Source organism: Canis lupus, chromosome 11, assembly GCF_048164855.1.
Source record: "Canis lupus baileyi chromosome 11, mCanLup2.hap1, whole genome shotgun sequence".
NCBI classification, from domain to species: Eukaryota; Metazoa; Chordata; class Mammalia; order Carnivora; family Canidae; genus Canis; species Canis lupus.
Window position 1 is genome coordinate 18,760,124 of NC_132848.1, and position 12,269 is coordinate 18,772,392.

The window sequence follows — 12,269 nt, forward strand, 5'->3', positions numbered from 1 at the left end:
GTGCTCATCCGGCCAAGTGCTCCCCTCAGTGCCCATCACCCAGTCACCCCAACCCCCTTCCCACCTACCTTTCCACTACCCCTTGTTTATTTCCCAGAGTTAGGTGTCTCTCATGTTTTGTCACCCTCATTGATATTTTCACTCATTTCTCTCCTTTTCCCTATGATCCCTTTCACTATTTCTTATATTCCCCATATGAGTGAAACCATGTATTGTTTGTCCTTCTCCAAGTGACTTACTTCACTCAGCATAATACCCTCCAGTTCCATCCACTTTGAAGCAAATGGTGGGTATTTGTCCTTTCTACTGGCTGAGTAATATTCCATTGTCTATATAGACTACATCTTCTTTATCCATTCATCTGTCAGTGGACACCAAGACTCCTTCCACAGTTTGGCTATTGTGTACATTGCTGCTATAAACATTGGGGTGCAGGTGTTAGAGCCTTCCTTTACACCTATCAACAATTTAACCAATTTGCTTGCCCACCTCCATTCCAGTAACAGTTTGCTCTGTGTAGTTAAGGATTTATTTCCTGGTTTGCCTTTTTTTAGGTTACATTTCTTTAGGCAGTAAAGAGTTACTTATTTTTCCCTCCCTTGTGACATCTTCTTTTTTCTTTTTTTTCTCCAGTCAAGAAACATTTATTTAGATAAGAAAGGAGTCCCTAGGGCTTGGGCCTGGGAGGCTGGCCTCGGTTTTAGGCCTGGGACCCAGCAGTCCCAATAGGCTAGGAGGGGCACGTCCTCTTGCTGCAGGTGATGAAGCTCTGGTTCTCGTTGGACCAGTAGAGAACCACAAAGGCCTCTGGCGGAAGGATAGAACCTCTGTTCTCTTCCAATTGGCCCATCATCAGATAGCTGGTTCCTCTCTTTTTTTTAAGATTTTATTTATTTATGAGAGAGAGAGAAAGAGAGAGAGGCAGAGACACAGGCAGAGGGAAAAGAGAGGGAAAAGCAGGCTCCATGCAGGAAGCCTGATGTGAGGCTCAATCCTAGGTCTCTAGGTGGTGGTGCTAAACCGCTGAACCATCAGGGCTGCCCATCAGGTTCCTTTTTCATGGGGAGGCATTGCTGGTAGGGAATGTAAAACTTCAGGGGGGTGTCAGTGAGTGGAGAGTACAGGTCCAGTATTCTGGTTTTGTAAGCACCAATAAGACTGACAGAGACCTTGAGGGCTTCCCCTGAGCCCCAAACCATGGACTTCACTGTTGCAGTCACCACCAGGTTGCTGGTACAGAAGTTGGTCTGCAAGGTGCCTATCCATTGGCAGGGGACACTGGGTGCATTGGGGCCCCCCAGAGTTGCCTGGCTTCAGATGAAGCCTTTGGTGTCTTTGCAAATGAAAGTCTGGACTTGGGGTTTGGGTTGAGGAGTGGGATGCCCTACTGAGCATCCTCCCCAAGGCCCTGGACCTGCCCATCTTTGGTGGTGCACAGTGGCTGGCTCTTGAAGGAGACAGAGAAGCTGTTGGATGGCTGTGACACTGAGGTCAGAGATGAACTGGGCCAGGAGCACAATTCCCTTCAGAAGAGATGGGACCCAGGAGTGAATGGGTGTTATTGTCTAATGGGTACAGAATTTAAGTTTGGGAAGATGAAAAACTTCTGGAGAAAAATATTGCTTTGGCTGATGTCAAATACATCATTCTCTGCACTTTTATTTAGAACTTTTTTGGTTTCAGGTCTCACATTTGGGTCTTTGATACATTTTGAATTTATTTTTGTCATAGTGTTAGCAAGTGGTCCAGTTTCATTCTTTTACATGTAGCTGATCCAGTTCTCCCAACATCATTTCTTGAAGAGACTGCCTTTTCCCCCATTGGATATACTTGCTTCCTTTGTCATAAATTAATTGACTTATATTGTGAGTTTATTTCAGAGCTCTTTATTCTGTTCTATTGATCTGTGTGTCTACTTTTGTGCCTGTATCATATTGTTTTGATTACTACAGCTTTGTAGCATATATAGCTTTGTTTTTCTTTATAAGATTGCTTTGGCTATTTGAGGTATTTTGTGATTCCATACAAATTTTAATTTTGTTTGTACTATTAAAAAATTCTGTTGGTATTTTGATAGGGATTGCTTTGAATCTGTACATTGCTTTGGGCAATATGACATTTAAACAGGGAACCCTGGGTGGCGCAGCGGTTTAGCGCCTGCCTTTGGCCCAGGGCGCGATCCTGAAACCCAGGATTGAATCCCACATCGGGCTCCTGGTGCATGGAGCCTGCTTCTCCATCTGCCTGTGTCTCTGCCTCTCTCTCTCTCTCTCTCTCTCTCTCTCTGTGTGACTATCATAAATAAATGAAAAAAAATTAAACAATATTAATTCTCCCAGTCCATGAGAATGGAATTTTTTTCCATTTTTTGTGCCATCTTCAATGTCTTTCATCAATGTTTTAGAGTTTTCAGGGTAAACCTCTTTAGTTAAGTTTATTCTGAGGTATTTTGTTATTTTGGTGCAACTGTAAATGAAGTTTTTTTTTTTTTAATTTTTATTTATTTATGATAGTCATCACACATACACACACAGAGGCGCAGAGACACAGGCAGAGGGAGAACCAGGCTCCATGCATCGGGAGCCGGACGTGGGATTCGATCCCGGGTCTCCAGGATCGCGCCCTGGGCCGAAGGCAGGCGCCAAACCGCTGCACCACCCAGGGATCCCTAAATGAAGTTTTCTTAATTCTCTTTCTGCTACTTCATTATTAGTGCATAGAAACACTACCTCTCTCTGGGTATTAATTTTGTGTCCTGCCACCTTACTGGATTCATTTATTACTCAGGGTAGTTTTTTGGTGGAGGCTTTAGGATTTTTTTGTGTAGTATCATGTTGTTTATGATGAGTGACAGTTTAGCTTCTTTACCAATGTGGATGCCTCTTATATCTTTTTCTTGTCTGCTTGTTGTGGATAGGATTTCCAGTACTACACCAAATAAAAGTGGTGAGAGTGGACATCCTTGTATGAGATGTATCCTTGGATGACATTGTGGCATTTGAGACAACATGGATGGAACTAGAGGGTATTATGCTAAGTGAAAAGTCAGACCGTGAAAAACAAATGCCATATGATTTCACTCATAAGTAAAATCTAAAACAAGCAAATGAAAAAACAAGAAGAGCAGAGTCAGACCTATAAATACAGAGAACAGACCGATGGTTGCCAGATGATGGGCAGATGGTGAAGGGGAGTGGGAGATACAGGCTTTCATTAACAGAATGAGTGTCATGAGAATGAAACGTACAGCATAAAGAATATAGTCAATGATATTGTAAAAGTCTTATATGGTGCAGATGGTAGGTGTACTTGTGATGAGTATAGCATAATGTATAAGCTTGTCAAATTACTATGTTGTACACCTAAAATTAAAGTACTATTGTGTGTCAAACGATACTGAAAAAAAATTTTTTTGAAAGCTCTGGAGGTAGATGTTGGTGATGATGGTGACGTGCATGTTCCTAATGCCAATGAACTGGATACTTAAAAATAGTAAAAATGGCAAATTTTACCTTTTGTCTATTTTACGACAATAGAAAAGTAAATGTTAAAAAACAAAATGATCAAACACACCATAAAATATTTTATTTGGACTTTAAACTCTCAATTATAAATTTGGTTACCTGAATAAGAAAATACTTCAATATTTACCCAAGTTGTTATCATTTTTGGTACTCTTTTTTTCACAATTAGAAATATGGATATAGAAAGTTATAATATATTTACACAATAGGGAAACTTTGCACAAATGTGAACTATTCCCTACACAGTCAAAAATGCATATACTTACACAAGATTATACAAATCTAAGGGCAAAGATATAAATGCCTATGCATGTATAAACATATTATTGTATTTGCATAAAATATTCTTTTTTAAATAATAAACTCATTTTATTGGTGTTCAATTTGCCAACATACAGAATAACACCCAGTGCTCATCCTGTCAAGTGCCCCCCTCAGTGCCCGTCACCCATTCATCGCCATCCCCCACCTTCCTCTTCTTCCACCACCCCTAGGTCATTTCCCAGAGTTAGGAGTCTTTATGTTCTGTCTCCCTTTCTGATATTTCCTACCCATTTCTTCTCCCTTCCCTTTTATTCCCTTTCACTATTATTTATATTCCCCAAATGAATGAGAACATATAATGTTTGTCTTTCTCCGATTGACTCATTTCACTCAGCATAATACCCTCCAGTTCCATCCACGTTGAAGCAAATGGTGGGTATTTGTCATTTCTAATGGCTGAGTAATATTCCATTGTATACATAAAATATTCTAGGAAGCCACCTAAGAAACTCCTGACACCCATTGCCTTTTTAAAAAAAATGTCTTTTATTGGAGTTCAATTTGCCAACATATAACATAACACCCAATGCTCATCCCATCAAGTGCCCCCGTCAGTGCCTGTCACCCAGTCACCCCAACTCCCCACCGACCTCCCTTTCCACCACCCCTTGTTCATTTCCCAGAGTTAGGAGTCTTTCATGTTCTGTCACCCTCTCTGATATTTCCCAATCATTTTCTCTCCTTTCCCCTTAATTCCCTTTCACTATTTTTATTTTATTTATTATTTATTTCTAATAAATTTATTTTTAATTGGTGTTCAATTTGTCAAAATACAGAATAACACCCAGGACTCATCCCGTCAAGTGTCCACCTCAGTGTCTGCTACCCAGTCACCCCCATCCCCCGCCCACCTCCCCTTCCACCACCCCTAGTTCATTTCCCAGAGGTAGGAGTCTTTCATGTTCTGTCTCCTTTTCTGATATTTCTCACTTATTTTTTCTCCTTTCCCCTTTATTCCCTTTAACTATTCTTTATATTCCCCAAATGAATGAGACCATATAATGTTTGTCCTTCTCCAACTGACTTATTTCACTCAACATAATACCCTCCAGTTCCATCCACGTTGAAGCAAATGGTGGGTATTTGTCATTTCTAATGGCTAAGTAATATTCCATTGTATTCATAGACCACATCTTCTTTATCCATTCATCTTTCAGTGGACACTGAGGCTCCTTTCACAGTTTGACTATTGTGGACGTTGCTGCTATAAATATCGGGGTGCAGGTGTCCCGGTGTTTCGCTGCATCTGTATCTTTGGGTAAATACCCAGCAGTGCAATGGCTGGGTCGTAGGGCAGATCTATTTTTAATTCTTTGAGGAACCTCCACACAGTTTTCCAGAGCGGCTGCACCAGTTCACATTCCCACGAACAGTGCAAGAGGGTTCCCCTTTCTCCACATCCTCTCCAAAATTTGTGGTTTACTGCCTTGTTAATTTTCCCCATTGTGTGTGAGGTGGTATCTCATTCTGGTTTTGATTTGTATTTCCCTGATGGCCAGTGATGCAGAATATTTTCTCATGTGCTTGTTGGCCATGTCTATGTCTTCCTCTGTGAAATTTCTGTTCATGTCTTTTGCCCATTTCATGATTGGATTGTTTGTTTCTTTGGTGTTGAGTTTAAGCAGGTCTTTATATATCTTGGAAACTAGCCCTTTATCTGATACGTCATTTGCAAATGTGTTTTCCCATTCTGTAGGTTGTCTTTTAGTTTTGTTGAGAGTTTCTTTTGCTGTGCAGAAGCTTTTTATCTTGATGAAGTCCCAATAGTTCATTTTTGCTTTTGTTTCCTTTGCCTTCGTGGATGTATCTTGCAGGAAGTTGCTGTGGCCAAGTTCAAAAAGGGTGTTGCCTGTGTTCTCCTCTAGGATTTTGACGGAATCTTGTCTCACATTTGTATCTTTCATCCATTTTGAGTTTATCTTTGTGTATGTTGTAAGAGAATGGTCCAATTGCATTCTTCTCCATGTGCATGCCCAATTTTCCCAGCACCATTTACTGAAGCAACTGTTTTTTTTTCCAGTGGATAGTCTTTCCTCCTTTGTCGAATATTAGTTGACCATAAAGTTGAGGGTCCACTTCTGGATTCTCTATTCTGTTCCATTGATCTATGTGTCTGTTTTTGTGTCAGCACCACACTGTCTTGATGACCACATCTTTGTAGTACAACCTGAAATCTGGAATTGTGATGCCCCCAGCTGTGGTTTTCTTTGCTACTCTTCCCCTGGCCATTCGAGGTTTTTTCTGATTCCACACAAATCTTAAGATGATTTGTTCCAGTGCTCTGAAGAAAGTCCATGGTATTTTGATAGGGATTGCATTAAATGTGTAAATTGCCCTGGGTAACAGTGACATTGTCACAATATTAATTCTTCCAATCCATAAGCATGGAATATTTTTCCATCTCTTTGTGTCTTCCTCAATTTCTTTCAGAAGTGTTCTGTAGTTTCTAGAGTAGAGATCCTTTACCTCTTTGGTTAGGTTTACTCCCAGGTATCTTATGCTTTGGGTGCAATCATAAATGGGATTGACTCCTTAAGTTCTCTTTCTTTAGTCTCATTGTTAGTATATAGAAATGCCACTGACTTCTGGGCATTGATTTTGTATCCTGCCACACAGCTGAATTGGTGTATGAGTACTAGCAATCTTGGGGTGGAGTCTTTTGGGTTTTCTATGTACAGTATCATATCATCTGCGAAGAGGGAGACTTTGACTTCTTCTTTTTTTTAAATTTTTTTATTTATTTATGATAGTCACAGAGAGAGAGAGAGAGAGACAGAGACATAGGCAGAGGGAGAAGCAGGCTCCATGCACCGGGAGCCTAATGTGGGATTCGATCCCGGGTCTCCAGGATCACGCCCTGGGCCAAAGGCAGGCGCCAAACCGCTGTGCCACCCAGGGATCCCGACTTTGACTTCTTCTTTGCCAGTTTCAATGCCTTTTATTTCTTTTTGTTGTATGATTGCTGAGGCTAGGACTTCTAGTATTATCTTGAATAGCAGTGGTGGGAGTGGACATCCCTGTCTTGTTGCTGATCTTAGGGAAAAGGCTCCCAGTGTTTCCCCATTGAGAATGATATTTTCTGTGGGCTTTTCATAGATGGCTTTTAAGATGCTGAGGAATGTTCCCTCTATCCCTACACTCTGAAGAGTTTTGATCAGGAATGGATGCTGTATTTTGTCAAATCCTTTCTCTGCATATTTGAGAGGATCCTATGGTTCTTTTTTTTTTTCTTACTGATATGATCAGTCACATTGATTGCTTTACGAGTGTTGAGCCAGCCTTGCATCCCGGGGATAAATCCCACTTGGTCATGGTGAATAATCTTCTTAATGTATTGTTGGATCCTTTTGGCTAGTATCTTCTTGAGAATTTTTGTATGTGTGTTCATCATGGATATTGATCTATAATTCTTTTTGGTGGTGTCTTTGGTTTTGGAATTGTGGTGTTGGCCTCATAGAACGAGTTTGGAAGTATTCCATCTCTTTCTATCTTTCCAAAAAGCTTTAGTAGAATAGGTATTGTATCTTCTTTAAACATTTGATAGAATTCCCCTGGGAAGCCATCTGGCCTTGAACTTTTGTGTCTTGGGAGGCTTTTGATGACTGCTTCAATTTCCTCCCCACTTATCGGCCAGTTCAGGTTTTCTATTTCTTCCCTGTTCCAGTTTTGGTAGTTTGTGGTTTTCTAGAAATGCATCCATTTCTTTTAGATTGCCTAACTTATCGGCGTAAAGCTGCTCATAATCAGTTTTTAATATCATTTGTATTTCCTTGGTATTGGTGGTGCTCTCTCCTTTCTCATTCATGATTTTATTAATTTGAGTCTTTTCTCTCTTCTTTTTAATAAGCCTGGCTAATGGTTTATCTATCTTAATTCTTTCAAGGAACCAACTCCTGGTTTTTTTCATCTGTTCCACAGTTCTGGTCTGTATTTCATGGAGTCTTTTTTTTTTAAGATTTATTTATTTATTTATTTATTTATTCATTTATTGTTCTAATTGCTATAACTATTCTATCTATATTTTTCTTATAAAGTATAGTGTTCATCTCCATAAGTTTGATTTGGATCCTTTTAATATTTTTCTTTTTTTTACTTAATATGTTCAATCTTTCTTCACTCTTCTTCAATATACAAAGTATAGTAATTACTGTTTTAACTGTATTTTGTTTTAATTATATTATCTTTTACATTTGAGTTCTATTTGTATAGCTTGGTCTCATTATAAGTTGCATCTTCCTGTTTATTTGCATGCCTGGTGAATTTTAATTGTGTCAGGCTTTATGAATTTGCCTTCTTGAATGCTGGATGTATTTTTATCCCTATGAAGATTCTTTAGCTTTATTCTGGTATCACTTGAATCGCTTTGAAACAGTTTAGTCCTTTCAGATTCTGTGTTCATATGTGTTCAATTGGACTAGAGTAGCATTTAGCCTAGCATTTCCTTCCCCAAACTGAGGCAAATCTTTCTGAATAATACCCAGTAAATTATGACATTTTGTTTTTCTTTTTAAAAGATTTTATTTATTTATTCATTAGAGAGAGAAAGAGAGAGAGAAGCAGGCTCTGTGCAGAGAGCCTGACGTGGTACTTGATCCCGGGTCTCCTGACCAGTATTCAGCTGAATGATCATGATGGAGCCATCTGTAGATCACCAGATATCTTTTTGTATGCCTATTCCACCTCTTGGTATTCTTTCTCATGAACTTTAGAGTGGTATCTCTTGGTACTTTCTGAAGTACCACCTACATCTTCTTAACTCTGCCAGACTGATGGACTTTGCATGGGTCTGCCCACCACTATCTTCAGAAAGCAAGCTGAAGTAATCACCTCTCAGGTATCACTTCCCTTTTTTGACTGATGTCAGTTTTCTGGAAAATGTTGGCTTAAATTTATAGTGGTTTGAATTGGAAGAGAATATATGCTCCCAGTTACTCCATTTTATCTTGAGCTTATTATATTTTTGTGCTCTTTTCCTCAATATAAAACACTTTGTAAAGTTCTAGATTTTTGAAAATCTAGAGTGATTAATAATCATAACTTGCTTCTTTGCTTATTCTAAATATTCCTGTAAACATTTATTTTCTTTAGTTATGGTTAAATTTTATTTTCTCTTATAATTCTTTTTATTTGGGTATATTGTATGTTTTGTCCCTCACCTTACAAAATGAGTAATACTGTTTGCTACCTAATAGACATTTATTATTATTATTATTATTATTATTTGGGGTAGATATTGATGGCAGGAATAGGAGGGAAGGTAGGAGATGAAATGCTATCCAAGATCTTGCAGTCTAACTTAGATAAGTCAGACACCCATTAAATGCTGATTTGTAGAAATATCCATAATACTTTGCTGTCCTCATATTAGTAGATGGGTTTTGTCACCTCTTGAGTGTGTACTTCCATTATGGCTTGCTTTTTTTTTATAAATTTTTATTTATTTATGATAGTCACACAGAGAGAGAGAGAAGCAGAGACATAGGCAGAGGGAGAAGCAGGCTCCATGCACCGGGATCCCGACGTGGGATTTGATCCTGGGTCTCCAGGATCATGCCCCGGGCCAAAGGCAGGCGCTAAACCGCTGCACCATCCAGGAATCCCTATGGCTTGCTTTTATCAAGTAGCTACTATCATTGAATATTTTAGTGGGATATGAGAGCTATATCTTTGGTTATTTTGAAATATCTGGAGAACTTGGAGAAAGAGAAGTGATTGTCTCACAATTTTAAATTTCCATCTCAAGGTATGAAAAAATGAGTTAGAAAACTCTGACTTCCTTAAAATAAATCCTATATCTCCTATAACTACAGGATTGAAACTTTTTGAAACCAACCCAAGTCTAATCATGTGGTTGCAAATTGAATTCATAATCTCCAGGGGTTACTTGAGGACACATGTGAGTAGATTTTACTGAAAGCCTCAGAAAAGCAGACATTTATTATCCTTCTTAAGGGTTTGATCTCCTCTTCCTTGAAAAATATATAAGTTTTGAAGTAATTTTCTTGCAGGATAATGCTGAACTTGGTCAAGACTCACCCCACCTTCTCTCATTACTTGATACCTAATAACAGACTCAAGTTCAAACAGACTCCAGGGTGTTGGATACACATTATGATATAGAAGGAAGTAACATGCACACTAAAAGAATTTCATGTATACATAAATATGAAATTCTTTTAGTGTGCATGTTACTTCCTTCTATATCATAATGTGTATCCAACACCCTGGATACAATGGAATATTACTCAGCTATTAGAAATGACAAATACCCACCATTTGCTTCAACGTGGATGGAACTGGAGGGTATTATGCTGAGTGAAGTAAGTCAGTCGGAGAAGGACAAACATTATATGTTCTCATTCATTTGGGGAATATAAATAATAGTGAAAGGGAAAATAAGGGAAGGGAGAAGAAATGTGTGGGAAATATCAGAAAGGGAGACAGAACGTAAAGACTGCTAACTCTGGGAAACGAACTAGGGGTGGTAGAAGGGGAGGAGGGCGGGGGGTGGGAGTGAATGGGTGACGGGCACTGGGTATTATTCTGTATGTTAGTAAATTGAACACCAATAATAAAAAAAATAAAATAAAATAAAATAAAATAAAATAAAATAAAAAATAAAAGAATTTCATGACAGCTAATTTATATCAACTAAAACCTATGAAACATCTATGGGAATAGATCATAAGAGTTATGTAATCATGGTAAAATGAGAAGTAACAATGGATGTTTTTAATATAAAAATATTTTTAGTTTTCTAATCCTTTGAAAGAAATGCCATCTTTTTAATTGAGTCCTTAAAGGCTTGTTTGACTTGCTTATTCCATAGTGTATAAATGAAAGGGTTTATCAAAGGGATGATTGAGGTATTGAGCAATGACACTACCTTATTAAGAGCCACTCCTTCCTTTGCAGGTTTGATATAGATGAATATGCAACTTCCATAGGTGATAGAAACTACAATCATATGGGAAGAACAAGTGGAGAAAGGCTTTTTCCTTTGCTGAGCTGAAGGGAGTCTTAAAATGGTCTTAACAATATATGTGTATGACACAAATACACAGACTAATGTGACTATGATCATCAACACAGCCATGATTAAAACAAGTTGCTCTACAAATTGAGTGTCTGAGCATACAATCTGCAGGAGAGGAGATGCATCACAACCAAAATGGTCAATGAGATTGGAGTTACAGAAATCTAGCTGAACTCCCAGGCTAAGTGGTGGGAGTATGACAATTAACCCAATCAGCCAACAGCAAAGGACAAGAATTGTGCATACCCTTTCATTCATGATGATAGTGTAGTGCAAGGGCTTGCAGATGGCGACATAGCAGTCATAGCACATGGCGGTTAGAAGAAAAAATTCTGTTGCTCCAATGAGGATAACAAAAAATAATTGGATGACACAAACATTATAGGTAATACTTTTGTCCCCAGTTGTCAGGCTGTATAAGAATCGAGGAACACAGACAGTTGTAAATATTATTTCTAAGATGGAAAAATTCCGAAGGAAAAAGTACATGGGTGTTTTGAGGTGAGAGTCTACAAGAGTGAGGAGGATAATGATTAGATTTCCAGCAACAGTGAAAATGTAGGTGAAAAACAGAAATAATGAAAGAAAAACCTGTAATCGTGGATCATCTGTTAATCCTAGTAGGATGAATGTTATTGCAGAATGATTTTTCATTACTGACTTCAGATATATAATGAGTCTGTATTAAGTTACAAACCTTGAATCTGAGGAATAGAATATAAAAGTAATATATCAATAAGCTATTTAGAGAAAAGTAGTCCAGCAAGCTAGTAGAAGCGTATTTTAGAACTTTTATTTGATTGTCAGTAATCTGGTGTAGAAGTGATTGCATCATGCTTCATTTCCCTGGACTCTGCTTTACCTTGGTCTTCAGAATATGGTTTATAGAAAAAATCTCTCTGAAATTTAATTTCCACTCCAGTTATAGGACCAATTTTAAAGTATACAGAAAATACCACAAGGATTTCACAGTCTCCTGAGATTAGGGCCAGCCATCTTGGTATCTCTAGTCCTCAGTGTAGAGTAGGAAATTCATAAATGTTAATAAATAGAAAAAATATGTATACAATTTTTATTTTCCACCTGTCAGGACAGCATATCAGCAAGTCATTCTCATAGGCTATAATAGTATAATACCACCAGTGGCTTAGTTGTATTATTTCCATGCTTTGCAACACTTGTTCCTTCAAATAATTACTTAATCTCCCCAAAATCCTGGAAAAGTCTCTACTGTGTGGGTGAACTGGGAGCAGTATTACAGAGTTACCATGAAATTTCTTGAGTCTCATATTTCTCCAGAATTTCTTCTTTGCTCTCTTTTTATAATAGACTGAAATATTCGAGTCTTTGTCCTTCCCCTGTATCAGTTTGATCAGTCTTCTTTT

At 38.3% G+C, this 12,269-nt stretch overlaps 1 protein-coding gene across 1 annotated transcript; it reads right to left on the reverse strand.

Annotated features, from left to right (window-relative positions):
* Nucleotides 1-10,605: 10,605 nt before the first annotated feature.
* On the reverse strand, nt 10,606-11,538 carry LOC140642164 (olfactory receptor 6C2-like). Its single transcript, XM_072842657.1, has one exon. It carries the CDS (start codon nt 11,536-11,538, stop codon nt 10,606-10,608), a length of 933 nt encoding a protein of 310 aa, XP_072698758.1.
* Between the last annotated feature and the right edge of the window lie 731 nt (nt 11,539-12,269).